The following is a 14,563-nucleotide window of genomic DNA, read 5'->3' on the forward strand; positions in this document are numbered from 1 at the left end:
TAACCTATCCTGTGCGTGTGATTATCTTTTGATTTTTTTAAGGCGTTATTTATGTTTAGGTCACCTATTTTTAGCGCATGTTTTAATTCCCAGATCACCTTCATAATAATAAATAGAAGTCATTAAAATCTTCATGATAAAAACAATTTTATATATATACATATACTATTTATTGCATTTAATATAGCTTTTTATATATCTAAAACATGATCTTTGGCACATCTGATTTTACTCCAACATTGCAATTAGTGTAACTTGTAATCATATCACATATATCAGCCTATAAAACTAAAAATACATGAATATATGACAGACAAAGTTGTTATTACATCTATCCGATTGTCGGACACTTTCTGCTCCACAGCTCAGTGCATCGGTCTTGTTGATGGTCACCGGGAAACTACAACTAGTCACAATTATGTGGCGGATCCGTGCCTTTTGATTTTGAGCCTTTCCAAGGAAATGATAGGACGCCCAAGGATTTTTTGCTCACGTTCACCCTCTAAAACAAAACAGTCACATTTTAAACAATACTATAACCTATGTCCCTAATTACTAACCTTGCTAATAGCTACCAGAGTTCTAAATTGCCAGCTAAAACAATGTTAGAATTTACATCTATGATGAATTTAGATTGTAATTTTGGACGCGATAGGGCGGCCGTGCGACTTAAGAGGGTGGTAAGATTAAATTTATGTATTTGAATTTGGCAATAGTACACTTATTTTATTTTATTTATTGATTAAAATATTTCTTGCCTTGAAATAATTGTTGTTTCTTAGTTTAGTACAATGGATTAAACTTTAACCGAGTCTGAGCGGAGATACTGTGCGGTGGATTTTTAATTTTAAATATTAATCAATAAACCTATTTCAAGAACAAAAATCGTTATTTAATCATTTTATATGAAAACTGATAGTTTTGAAAATGAAAATAGTTTTGCATCAATGACTTTGACAGCATTGACATTGCAGACTTTTGTCTATGTTCTAACCGGCCAGACCCAAGTGCAAGGCTTTATGGAGGGTATTTGTGCCTCTGACCTCCATAGATTTTATGAACATAGACAAAGACAAACTGAAATAGGTAATAATTTATATAAAATAATAATAATTTACATATGGTAGTGTGACATAAATCAAAATATTTGATAAAAATGATTTTATTTGTTCCCAAAGTTGAATAGACAAAGTCAGATAGGAGCAATGTTGCTGTAACAAAATATTTTTATATTAATAACTGGTATCTATTTCCAGGAGGTCAGACCACACATGCGCAATTATGAAGCGTCATGTCTTTCTAAGGAAGTCGACAGGCCTTGCTCCGTGTGCAAATCACAGTTTGATATATCCGTTTGTTTCTGAACGTACCTTTGTGCTACATTCATCATCATCATATAGCTTAGTAGTTTGTGGTTTGTGGCAGGCTGACGCAACTAGGAACAAAATAAGTTTTGTATGGAACTTGTTTCGCAAATCTTTGCCAACGAAGAAAAATAAAACGTCAGCGCTATTTATTCTGTCAAGTTTACATCAAGTCAACTGTCAGCCTAATTGTTTTGTTTGTTATGAAGGCTTCAATGTTTTGTTCGGGTATTTCGTGCAATTTCTTTATTATTTAGTGAAAATAGTGAACCGTGATCAGAGTAAAGAACGAGTTTGTTACAATGCCACCGAGAAAACGGTTTACTAAGTGTGAAATATGTGGCAAGCGAGCCACTCGAGAAAAGGGATTTTATGGCGAAATATCCCTTGGATAAAGACCGGTACGTATTGCTTTAGATACTTTTGACCTTATTTTGGTGCAGCAGGCTTTAAACACATCGAAAATTTGATATTTTATATTATTATTAGTTGTGAACTAGGGATGTACTAAAACTATCGATAATTGTATGTTTATTTGTATATCAGTGTAAGTAATTAAATAAAATATGTGAAATTTCCTGAGAACTTGCATGCAATATGACACAAAATTAATTCGTCGAAGATTTTCAGTGGAAAATTATCTATCATCTATGCATTAATGGTCATTATTTAACATATTTGATTTGATTTATAGATGCATATTAGAGCTAAATAATCAGTTGATCATCTCATTAGCAAACACTTGGAATATAAACTGTACATAACCAAGGCTGTATGTTTTCAGATGCAGGCAGTGGGTTAAATTTGTTGGAAACGAAGACCTGATACATCTTCCCATAGAAAAGTTACATTTATTGAAACATGTATCTGCAGATCATTTTGAAAATAGTGCTTTTAATAAAAAAAATTAAGAAAAAAAGTAGTGAAGGATTTTATAATTACAATCCGAGTGTAACGAGGTATTCTAAAATAGAATCCTAGCGTAGTGAGGGATTCAAGTGTTAACGCCTATGGGTGGTATTCCACCTATGCAATTTCTTTGTCCAATGTGTATTGCGTCTCGCATTTTGATTAATGACAGAGTGAGACGCAATGACATTGGACCAAGAAATTGGATAGGTGGAATACCACCCTAAGGTGGAAATATTTTTGCTACCACGTGATAAATTTACATACTGCTTTTCACATCACCTATGAGGAAATTATTATGGTACAAATAAATAAATAAATTTAATTAATGGTAATTAAATTAAATAATTTAACCTAAGAAGTATGCAAAAAGAGGAAAAAAGTGATCCCTCCTAGTAGGGAAAAAAAGTGCTACTTTGATCCTTCCTAGTGGTGAAGAACAACAAGGTGTTCTAAAAAAAATCGAGTCCACATTAAGCTCGACCACGTATTAGTCCACTCATAGAACTATCCACTATATAACATACAACTTAAATGTGGACTCGATCCTAACTTGATTTCGAGTACAAAATTTGTAGACAAGTGTCTATATTTCAACCCTCCCCATTTTATCGATATCGATAAGAAACGCAAGCGTGTAGCGTACTACACTATTTAAATTGCTTATGTTGGTACTATGGTTCTTTGACAGTTCTTTGTCGTACATTTTGGTAATGATTTGCGAAACAAAGGGATTCCACTCGCTAGTATGGAAGTCCCGTCTCTTATAACGTAGTGATTATATGCTCTTTGGTTTGTGGCTACATTTGACAGTATGAGTCCATAGGTTGTTTATAAATTTTATAACCTAAAAATTAAAATTGCACGTGAAATCAAAACGTTGTGTTGTAATTTTAGGCAGTGCTTGTGCGTGGTTTGAACAATGACGGAATTAACAATAAATTCGGTTTCTACAAAGGGGCCGATCTATCCAATGTTAATAAATTTTCAAAACGGTTACCCTAACGAAGACTTCGAAAGTAAATGCTCAATCATACAAGAGAATGGGACTAAAACGATAGCTACGGAACTTGATGAGCTTGTTTATTATGGTAAAGAGGAAAACGAAGATTTGGGTAAGACCCTTATACTAGCTAGAAACAGGAAAACGGGCAAAGTACGCCTTATGGAGGTGGGTTGCGCTGAGCTCATACCATATCGTAAAGTCAACTTGAACACACCAACAACCCAACCAGAAACCAGCAGATTAGAGCTGAGTAGGAAGTTCGGATCTAAAAAACAAAGGAAGCAAATGGAACAGCGGGAGAAATTAAAAGTAAATGTTAAAACCGTTACGGAACAGATGGAAAATGTAACTGCGAATATTTCTATGGACAAACTAGACCTATCTAAGTATAACAAGAACGATTCTGATGAATTCTATGTACCGCCTGTAGACAGAGACGCGGCTAAACTTGAAGATGTGTATGCTGTAGAGAAAATTATGTCTATAGATGAATATGAGAATATTTATACAGAATTAAAGCAAGAAAAGTATGAAGATCTGTACCATCCTTATATAAAAGGTTTAGTTAAAGGCCGGACATTGTCTCACGAGTTAACGGTGCTGGCAGTTTATACAAGTGAACTGCTGAAATTTTTACAGGTTGGTTGCCTTGAAATAAGAAGGAGAGACTTTAAAATATGCAATTTTTCAAACACATTAAATAACGTTGCATTGAATAATTTTACGGAATTTACTAAAACTGCAACTGTAAACAAGATGAGAGTTAGACCAACATACATGAAAGATAAGCTCACATGTCACATAATGGTGTTTGTGTTGATATTAAATAATTATAAGGTTGCGTTTGAGCCTTTATGCGCAGCATTGAAGGTATCATCTAAGACTCAGCCTTGCCTCAATAAGGTCCGTCTTATCGGAGCTTACATAGTGCATACGGAAGGCGGAAAGATGTTGCAATTGAGATTGCCCTTAGCTCCAAGAGCTTCATTAATGAGAAGAAAAAGTACTAAGTTTTAATTCTTTGTTAGAACCACATTTTAGTTAGATTCCAGGTCAAATGATTATCATGGTTAAATGGGTCAAAATTCTTTTCTAACCAAAAATTTGTCAACAAAAAATTATGGAGCGGAGCTTTTTGTATAAGATGAAATTTAGATTTTAATTCCTCATGTAAAATATAATCTATAGCTAGAAGATGTGCAATGCAACTTTCAACTTTGATTTATTTGATACAAGACGGAAATACAAGTGTGACAAAATGGTGGAGACAGAAGACAATAGCCGGGTCCACACAGAGCGAGCGAGCATGTAAATTGCCTCGCGCGTATGCCCGCTTTGTGTGGACCCGGCTAATGAAGAATATCTGTTGGCTGGCAGATCAACTATGTTATTTTGTTCTACCAACCGGAACATTAGTAGTATAGTTTGTTAGAAAAAACTAACATGCTTAGTACATGGCCCATTATGGAAAGGACTTGTGGACAAATCGCGCGTGGTTAGATAGGGGGAGAGGGGGTCACGAAAAAATCACGACAGATCACGTTAGGGGAGGGGGGTATAAGGACACCTAAAGTGTATTTTTCTACAGTGAACGAAACTAAAAAACGGCGATTGGCCCCAGTCACACCTGATGGAAAGTGAAGAAAGGGCTCATCGGTTCAGATCTTCACTTCACACTTCAAAATAGCGAGTCTATTTTACGAAAATAGAAAAAATAAACATAATTTACTTTAAACAGTACTATTTATTGTAAAATTAGGTCGAATGAAAGAGTTTCAAAAAAATTCACGTCAGGTTATGTCGGGGAAGGAGGGTTAGCCAAGAACCTCACCAACTATCACCAAGGGGTTCAAAAAGTAGCTGAAAAACCTCGCATGATTTGTGCACAAGCCCCAAAACTAAATTTAAATACCATACGAGTAGAATCAGGGTTTAACCTTGTGCTACCCAATGAATGGTAAGCTGCATTAGCTGCAGAGATAACTGACCCCCCTGCGTAGAAACTTGTTTGCAGGCCTCTTCAGCTTACTGTACACTCCTTTTCGATAGGATGCCAACCTTCATTAAAAACAAACGAAGTATCATTTCATGTCTCGTATTTTTATGGGATAAATGAAATTAAACCCAATTAAAAATACAACTAGATTCAGACATCTTTATTTTTAGCTATAATTTTGTATGAAGGGCGCCACGAGGTTAAAGACTGACATAGAGAAATAAGTAAGCATAGAGTGCTCACTCCATGCGTCAGTTTTTTTACCATCAAGTAGCTGATTTATCAGTACCGCTACTTGACAATAGATGTCGCAATGAACGAAAAGTCTAATGCTCAACAATTTTCAGCTTATATTATAACTGGAACTCTTATTTCAACTCCTGCTTGTAATTTTAGTTGTAAATTGTTGTACAATACACTTTTCGTCAGTCACGACACTTATGATATCTATTGTCGAGTAGCGATACTGAAAAATCCGCGTCTACGAAATAAACCGCGTTTTGGTAAGAAAACTGGTGTACGGAATGGAGTTAGCACTCTATGCTTAGAGGCCCACTTATTTAGATTAGATGGCTGATATCAATATTATGTTTAAATTAAAATATGAAATCAAACTTGTATTATATAGACGTGTTACTAAATGTTGTCATAAAATTTAGTCTTGTAGACATTAAGATATCAACCTTATTGTATTACCATAAAGCTTAAAATTGTAAAGACAAGTTGTTAAATAATTTCGAGTATTTACAGTGTGAGCATTGACATATATCGAAGGACGAGCCTTACGGGCAATAAGAATGGGGCCAGTACAGCGGTGTCGCGCACACGAACTCGAGCCAACGCGATTGGTCGTAACTAGTTGCGTTAGACTGCACGATTGGCTCGAATTCGTGAGTGATACCACTGAACTAGCACCATTCTTAGTGCCCGTAAGGCGCGTCCTAAGATATATGTCAATGAGTGTGAGCCATTTATTGGTGTTGTAAATAATTGCCTCGTTCTAGCAAGTAGGTTTGAAAGAGACAAATGCAATAATCAGTATAAAATACACCCCAGGCCATAAGTATGGAAATAAACTTACATGAATCTGATAGATTTGTATACTACTATTTAACAATTAAGTAGATAACAAAATAGTAAATATGATAACATTTTAAATGTAAATAACTAAAATTCTGATTACGGTAATAATCATGTAATGTAACACTGCACGACTGGTTTGAATTCGTGAGTGTCACCACTGAACTAGCACCATTTTTAGTGCCCGTAAGGCCCGTTCTTTGATATATATGTATGTCAATGGGTCGATGCAGTGTCACTGGTGTTTAGTTAGTTAATTTAATGTGGTATGAAATCAAATAAAATAGGTATTTTATCATAAACATTGTTTTATTACGTCTGCCCAAAAAAAAAAACTTGAGAAATACGCTGACGACGAGCGTCTCTACGAGTAAGTGTAAGGCCTGAGTGGACGGTCGAGTCGATCAAGTAGGAGCGGCGTTAGTGCACGCTGCTCACATCACTTGTGAGCCCGACGCCACGCCGCTGCACGCTCTGCTTCGAGCGTCCACTCAGGCCTTACACTAAAACGTTAACAAAAGCGCAGTGTGCATACGCCCTAACAACGAAAACTAAAACCAGCGGCTGTAGCACGGTCGCGTTTTTATCGCTTGTCGCCATTCTAAGGCAGCGGTTCCTAACCTAGGGGTATTTACCCCTGTGGGGGTAAAACCGGTATTTCACGGGGGTAATAAGCTCAATTAAAGATAACATAGATTAGTCCTATAAGAAAGACTACTGATGATTATTGGGAGGAGGGGAAAATCAGGATCCCTAGTTAGGGTGACAGGACTGAAAAGGTTAGGAACCACTGTTCTAAGGGGTCATCCATCAATTACGATTTACGTCACACGTTTAGGGGGAGGAAGGGGTCAAGAAAACGTGACTTATGACAAGGGAGAGGGGGGTCACAAACTTTGTGACGTCACAGTAATCGAAAAACCGAATATTTATTTTTATTTTTTTATTCGTTTTACAGTTAATTGATGAGTTTTTGGAACGAAAATCGTTTAATTTTCTTTCCTAATTGGTATTGTTTTATAAAATTACTAATATTTCTTTACAAAAATATTTTTTTATTAAAACTGTAATACCTATTTATATTGCCGATTTCGTTGAAAACAAATTTGTCAAATATGTGACATCACACCAGGGGGTAGTGGTTTGCAAAATGTGACCAAGTGTGTCAAGGAGGGAGGGGTAAAAACCTAGAAATTCGTATGATGTAATTAATGGATGACCCCTAAAAAGTGCGAAAGTGATAGGCATAGTGACAAGCGATAAAAATGCAACCATGCTGCCACCGCAGGCAGTCAGACCAAGCTAAGCTTTGCAGTTTACTAGCCATACCCCAGTTAACGAAGTTTACAAAAACACCATGTATCTGCTGCCTTCTTAAATACTACACGCACAAAGACAAGTAAATAATAAAGACTTACAATCTCTGCACAAAAGAGACGCCACTTCTACGTATTGCTCGACAGTTACTAAATTAAGGAAGGTATTAAAAGCTCTTATCCATTGAAAAAAAAACCTTTATTGAACTTAGAGCTGGATAAAATGCCCCATTTGTGTAGACTTTACAAATGACAAATCTTTTTTTTAACTCGTCTCTGATTGTAAGATAAAAGTGAGAATAAGTATATTAATTTAAAAATACGAAATGTAAATAAAAATATGTATGATCTTAAATAGATTCTAAATTCTTAATTTTTATAATTATAATACTAATTATTGCCTTAAATAGGTTTCTGAGATACAGTCAGTACAGTTGTTTTGTAAAAGTTAACTCTATTCTACTATATACAGTTGCGTTTGCCCTGATTATAATCAATTTTATATTCATGGCGACATAGGTTCAGTCTTGACAATATCTTCCACCTCCATAGGCTCTTCCTTCACATTTATATCTCCTGTAGTGCTCTCCGCTTCCACCGACTCCACCCAACCACTATTAGAAGCCTCATCGCTCATCTCCGCAGTACACAACTCACTTAATATCATCTTGCTCTTACATGCTTCCATATTGGTCGTCTTATGCCTTTGTATGGAATATTCCAAGCAGTTATAAGAAGATGAACAGCTCTCACACTTAAAAACAATAGAATCTTTCAAATGTTTCCACTTCTGATATATATCTAAGTAAAAATCGTTGTTGAAATTCTGAATACATTCCTCGCATTCTATATTAAACATGCGTTTCTTAGACCCATATGTCGCTAGTTCTTCTGCGTCGAAATCATTATGGAATTTCTTGATATGACGCTTTAACGTTTTTCGCGTACTGAAATCCTTCATACATAATATGCAGCAGGGTAGAATCTTTTGTGTTACGTTTGGTATTACGTGAAATATTTCGTTATGTTGTTCGAATTTGTCCTGTCCCGTGAAAACTAGGTTGCATGGTTCGCATTTGAAGATCTGGTCTTTAGCTAAGTGTTTCGTTTGAAGATGTATTGATAATGCTTCATTGGAGCTGAAGGATACAGAGCAGCGATCGCAGGGGTATGTGTTCATGTTGAAGGAATGGAGTAGTTTGAGATGAATCTTACAGGACTTTGCAGATTCGAAGCGCTTGTAACAGATATGACACTGCGGGAATACTGTTGAGTTGGGATGTTTAGTCCGGACATGCTTTCTGAGGCTCCGTTTCTCTTTAAAAAGTGTCTCACATTCGATACATTTATAGCGCTGCATGCCTAAATGTGTATACTCAATGTGACGACGAATATTCCTTTTAGATTTAAATTGTTTCTCACAATAGTCACACTTCGACCAGGAGTCGTTGTTGTGTACAATTTTGATGTGAGATGCTAGATAATATTTGTTATTACAGATTTTCCCACATAAACCGCAACCTACAGCTTCATCGGTGGTGTGTTTGAGTTTTATATGGTGCTTTAAAGAGCGATCACTGTAATACATCCTATCGCAGTGAGGACATTTAAAACCAGCCTCAGACTCTTCCGGGTTAGTTGAAGACACATCATTGTCAGCTATTTGGGCTTGGGGATGGAAAATCCTAATATGAAACTCTAGACTTGAGATGTCTGTAAATAATTTGTCGCAATAGTTGCAGTGGTTTACATTTGGCGGTGGAAGGCAAATCTTTTTATGCTCAAACATGGTTTCTTTGCTGTAAAACTTGGAGAAGCAAACATTACAGGTTGACAGTGAATATTCTCTATCGTGACTGGTTCTCATGTGGTCTTTAAGTTCGTAGACAGAGTTAAACACACTGTTGCAATTCTCGCAATTATAAAAGCTTTCTTTCTCACTCTTCCCCATCTGTTTTAGCAAGGAATTTCTGCAGTACTCATAGAACATCTTAAAAGTATGATCGGATTTGACATGCCGGCGTAAAGTAGGTTCGTCATCAAAATACTGTTCACAATATTCGCAATTGATTTCTTGAAGCTGCACCTTAAAGTCATAATTATAATAATCTGTAGTATCCTGTTCCATATTAAGGTCTGTTTTATATTCTTGGTCCGTATTATGTCTGGTTCGGGCGTGCCGACGCAAGCTTTGATTCGATGTATAAACTTTAGGGCACAGCGTACATCTGAACTCTCCTTTTTCCCCATGATACATTTCTATATGTCGCTTCAGATTCCTGTTATTTGTGTATACTTTTTCACATAGATGGCATTTGATAATTCCTTTTAAAATGTTATGAGTTGCCTGTATATGAGCTAATAGGGAGTGTTTGCCTTTAAAGGACCTTTTGCAGTAGTCACAGGTTGGGTATTGAACATCAGGGTTATGTAGTTGGTTTACATGTCTCTTCAGGTTCCTTTCCGTTGTAAATGTCTTGCCACAAGTGGGGCACTGTATCTGAGGCCCGACGCCTTGGAGGTGAACGGTGACCATGTGTGAGACTACATTTTGTTTTCTAGTGAAGATTCGTCCGCAGATGTCACACTCGGGGTAAGGTTGCATGAATCGGTTGTGCCCTCGGCTGAGATGGAGCTGGAGGCCGGCCGGGCTTCCGAACCTGGTGTCGCATATCTCGCAGTAGCATGTGGAGTTGATGTGGCAGTTCTCTATATGTGTTTCGAGATTGTACTTTCTGGTGAATGTGCGGGTGCAGTAATCGCAGACATATTCTGCCATTGTAGAAGATTTACCATTAAATTAGCTGCCTTTTGTGTTTTATTTATAAGCACATTGTTTTATTAGTAATCAGTCTTGGTAGCAGTTTCATCACTGCAGTTCATGATGTTGCAGTGTTTCTTCTAAGGGAAATCTGAAAATTATAATAAGTTTCATATAGTACCTATTTGCATGTCAACATAAAACAATATATCATCAGGTGACAAGCAAAACTCACTAATTACTAAAAAATAATTAAACAAAAATCAACCTAATTAGAGTAGTAATATGGTTCATTGTGGCTATGAACTTGTGGTGGTAATTAGTGAGTTTTGCTTGTCATCTGATGATATGATTTTGGATATTGTTGCGAATGCAATTTATTATTGTATAAAAATATTCGCAATGCACTTCAATGCAGTTTATAAACGCCGCCGTCGACCTCTGCTACTATTCGGAGGCTTTTTCAAACGCGCCAATTAGAGGCACCAAAATACTGATCAAATATTGCAAAACACTCTTTCATCATCCTCCATACAATCACGCATCCTCGCACATCTCTGGTGGAAACGCAGGCTTATTGCAGTTCTAATTTTCTTTCTTCCAATTCTTCACCCAATGGCAGCCCAAGTAGTAATGTAGTAGCAATTTTTAGAGACATTTAATCTTAAAAAACTACATAACAAACAAAAGAGATGATATACATGTGATGTATACTTAGGGTTGCCATCCGTCCGGGGTTTCCCCGGATTTGTCCTAGTTTAGAGGGCGTCCGGGGAGGACTTCATTTGTAGTCTGGGTTTAAAAATTTAAAGCCTTAGGCCGCCCGCAACACACGCACAACCTGTTTAAAAAAACCTATTGACATGTCCGGGATCTGGACTCTAAAATCCGGGGCTTTCACGCGTTTTGTCCTGGTTTCCAAATTTTAGACATGGCAACCCTATGTATACTGCTTTATCATGCATTAAAGTCATAAGATTCTTGTGCTACTAATTCCAAATTCAATCAAACTAGATATTTATGGCTCTAAGGCCTTATGCATTATGCATGGCGAGGTGGTTCATATTCATATATTCATATCCAATCACTTATTTGCATAAAAATACATGCAAATACAGCAGCAACAGTAGCAAAATTAATTTTTAGGTTAATAGATATATAGGTCATACTGAGCACCTTTTACCATGGAATAGGAGGTAACCCCAAAATCGAGAAAAAAAATTGGCTATGTAATACATTTTGGTGTTCTGACCTTGATATTTTCTATGGGAGAGTAAATTGGGTGCCCTCTTTTTCCCATAAACTGGATCATCATATTTTCACGGCCATGCCCCCAGATATTTGATTACTGTCTTTTTTTTTTCAGTTCTAGACCAGAGAGTGATCACTTGATCATCGAGGGTTTCGGATAAGCTGGGGTCTAGAGTATTATGTTATAACTAGGCAGTGTGCTAAGAAAATTTACATATACAAATTCTGTTTCTGTAACTTGGTGGTTTATTAATTTATTATGTTGTGCTGCATTGTTTGATAAATAGTGGACAAAATGCAATATCAAATTAAAATAAAAACAAAAAAATTTTTTGCCAAAAAACATTACGAATTATTTTTAATGTGTTCAAAATGTGCAAGCTTTTATGTTGTCCATTACTAAGGATGTGTTTAGAGTCAGACCAAGCTAAGTTGGCAGCAATTTTGATAGCCCAGATTGTGCAAGTGTTATTATAAACTTTTATGAAATTATGACTTCTAAATTAGCAAGCTAATTTAGCTTGGTCTAACTCTTAGCTAATCTTAAGAAATATTAGAAGTTTACAGTAAATTCTAAAAGTATCTCTTCAGTTACTAAACTAACTTTCTAATTACAAAGGAGAGTTATGTCATGGTAAAAGTTACAAGAAAGTTTGTTATTGAAAAATTTCTTTGTACTTAAGCAGTTCCATCATAGACCTATGATCTATGAGTTCCATATTATCTTGCTTTGGTGAAAACTTCCTAATTTCACGACGATGTATATTATATAGTTAAAATATAAACTTACTGAATGTAACATTACACTCCGGTTGGGTAACTTCCATTGTGCCTTTCAAAGTAGAATTTACATTTAAATCGGAGATACGGATGCCTGTATCTTAACGGGCGAAGATCACACACTTTTAAATAAGGTCTTTGGTCAGTTTATATTAATTATTTTGGGTATAAATTATAAAAATCTATAAAATAAAACCATTAAAATTTTAATCTCGACTCCAACAGTGACAGCTAAAGCTAGCCAAGAGCCAAGCGTAGTGATGTACGATGTAAAAACACAAAGGTACGTTCAGAAACGACCGGATATTTCAAACACGAGAAGTTCTTGCACACGGAACCAGGGCGGCTACCGGGAAAATCGAAATTCGTCAATTGCGGGCATTTTTCTCTGTCACTCTAATTACGTTTTAGTGAGAGTAAAAGAGAAAGATCCCCGCAATTTGGGAATTTCTGTTTTCGCGGTAGGCCCCCAGTACTTTGCGAATTAGAGAAATATAATACATATAAGTAAAGACAAAGAGCATATAATCACTACGTGAGTAAAGATTCTAACTCCATACATCAGTTTTCTTCGAAATTCACAAATTTCGCCCATCTTACCCTTTTACTCCAATGAAGGCGTAATTAGAGTGACGGGGAAAGATGCCCACAATTTGCGAACTTATATTTTCGCGGTAGGGCCCCAGATGTCACAAGTGTCGCGACTGATGAAAAAAGAAGAAGGAGTTGAAAATAGAGTTCCAGTAAAGTAATAAGTATTAGCTGGAAATTGTTAAGCATACGTACGTCCACCACCAGACACTATCAATACGTGCGCCGCACCGTGCGGAAATTTGTAGACACTGTTATGCCATAATAACGTACCATTGCGTAGAGAATCTTCTTAACCACATCGCGTACCTACTATTTACCTCAAACTCACTTGTGTCTGTGGGTGGTAACTACCCGCTAAACCAGTGATAACTCCCAGCTATTACCAGTAGTAATAAATTCGTGGTAACCGGGGTCCAAACCATTTTTCGAATGGTATTAGACTAATATTATTACTCCACAAACTGTCAAATCGTATGGGTTTCCATGACAACACATTAATAATATTAGCCTAATATGGGGCCCATTTCTCGAACGGCATTATTTAATATTATTTGTGTGTTGCCATGGTAACCCATACGACTGGACAGTTCGTAGACTAATAATATTAGTCTAATACCGTTCGAGAAATAGGCCCATGGTTGGAGAAATGGGCCCCACGTGGAGATAATAACCCTCTCTTTGGGTCCAGTGGCTCAAGGTAAAGCACAGTAGCGCCTAGCATAGGCGCAATCCGCGAGGCTGGTTACAGTTGCTATCAAATATATCGGAGCGGCCAAGGTTTTCAGAAACATCAGAACAAAGCGTGTTTTTTTATTTAAGACGAAGTTAATTTAATTTGTGACTAATAGGAGGCCTGATGGGGTGTCCTTAGTTCCTTGGAGCTTGGGACTAGGGTTGCCATCTCTAAAATTTGGAAACCAGGACAAGACGCGTGAAAACCCCGGATTTTAGAGTCCAGAACCCGGATATGTCAACAGGTTTTTTTAAACAGTCGTGCGTGTGTTGCGGGCGGCCTAAGGCTTTAAATTTTTAAACCCGGACTACAAATGAAGTCCTCCCCGGACGCCCTCCAAATTAGGACAAATCCGGGGAAACCCGGACGGATGGCAATCCTACTTGGGACGGATGTTAGTGTGGGATGCTACCTGAGTAGACACACTGGCACCGTCCCACCTCTAACGGACTTATGTAAAAGTGGGCGGAACAGCGGGAAGCGCCGAAAATGTTGGCGTTGAAACTCTAGGTCCATGGGGCTCAGCACGTACAAGTTTTTAGCAGAAATCGCGAAGCGTCTGATTGATGTAACTGGTGACCGAAGAGCTAGCCGCTTACTCGCACTACAATCAGCATTGTGACACAACGAGGAAATGCCGCCAGCATCCTTGCAGCCGCGCTATGCCTAAGCAAATTATTGAAGCTAGTTATTCATTTAGCTTAGCATTTGTGTATACATCTGTATATCGCTCAAGACCTAAGGAAATGAAATAAAATTCCATTTTAAAAATA

At 37.0% G+C, this 14,563-nt stretch overlaps 2 protein-coding genes across 3 annotated transcripts; one reads left to right on the forward strand and one right to left on the reverse strand.

Moving 5' to 3' along the window:
- Positions 1-2,189: 2,189 nt before the first annotated feature.
- Positions 2,190-6,657, forward strand: LOC133532499 (DNA-directed RNA polymerase I subunit RPA49-like). The gene has a single exon (XM_061871209.1). The coding sequence runs from the start codon at positions 3,196-3,198 to the stop codon at positions 4,294-4,296; it is 1,101 nt and encodes a 366-aa protein (XP_061727193.1). The 5' UTR covers positions 2,190-3,195; the 3' UTR covers positions 4,297-6,657.
- A 648-nt stretch (positions 6,658-7,305) lies between these two features.
- On the reverse strand, positions 7,306-13,436 carry LOC133532482 (zinc finger protein 888-like). Of its 2 annotated transcripts, none has more exons than XM_061871178.1 (2): positions 13,328-13,436; positions 7,306-10,583 (listed from the first exon to the last, which is right to left on the reverse strand). In XM_061871178.1, the coding sequence occupies exon 2, from the start codon at positions 10,448-10,450 to the stop codon at positions 8,177-8,179; it is 2,274 nt and encodes a 757-aa protein (XP_061727162.1). In that variant the 5' UTR covers positions 10,451-10,583; positions 13,328-13,436; the 3' UTR covers positions 7,306-8,176. The 2 variants fall into 2 exon arrangements, with proteins under 2 accessions (XP_061727162.1, XP_061727161.1); XM_061871177.1 differs by lacking the exon at positions 13,328-13,436 and adding an exon at positions 12,474-13,308.
- Positions 13,437-14,563: the final 1,127 nt, after the last annotated feature.

This window comes from Cydia pomonella, chromosome 27 (assembly GCF_033807575.1).
Source record: "Cydia pomonella isolate Wapato2018A chromosome 27, ilCydPomo1, whole genome shotgun sequence".
NCBI lineage: Eukaryota > Metazoa > Arthropoda > Insecta > Lepidoptera > Tortricidae > Cydia > Cydia pomonella.

Excerpts from the sequence above, each read along its gene's own strand:
- LOC133532482 (XM_061871178.1), bottom strand. The coding sequence starts at position 10,450 with ATGGCAGAATATGTCTGCGATTACTGCACCCGCACATTCACCAGAAAG.
- LOC133532499 (XM_061871209.1), top strand. The coding sequence starts at position 3,196 with ATGACGGAATTAACAATAAATTCGGTTTCTACAAAGGGGCCGATCTAT.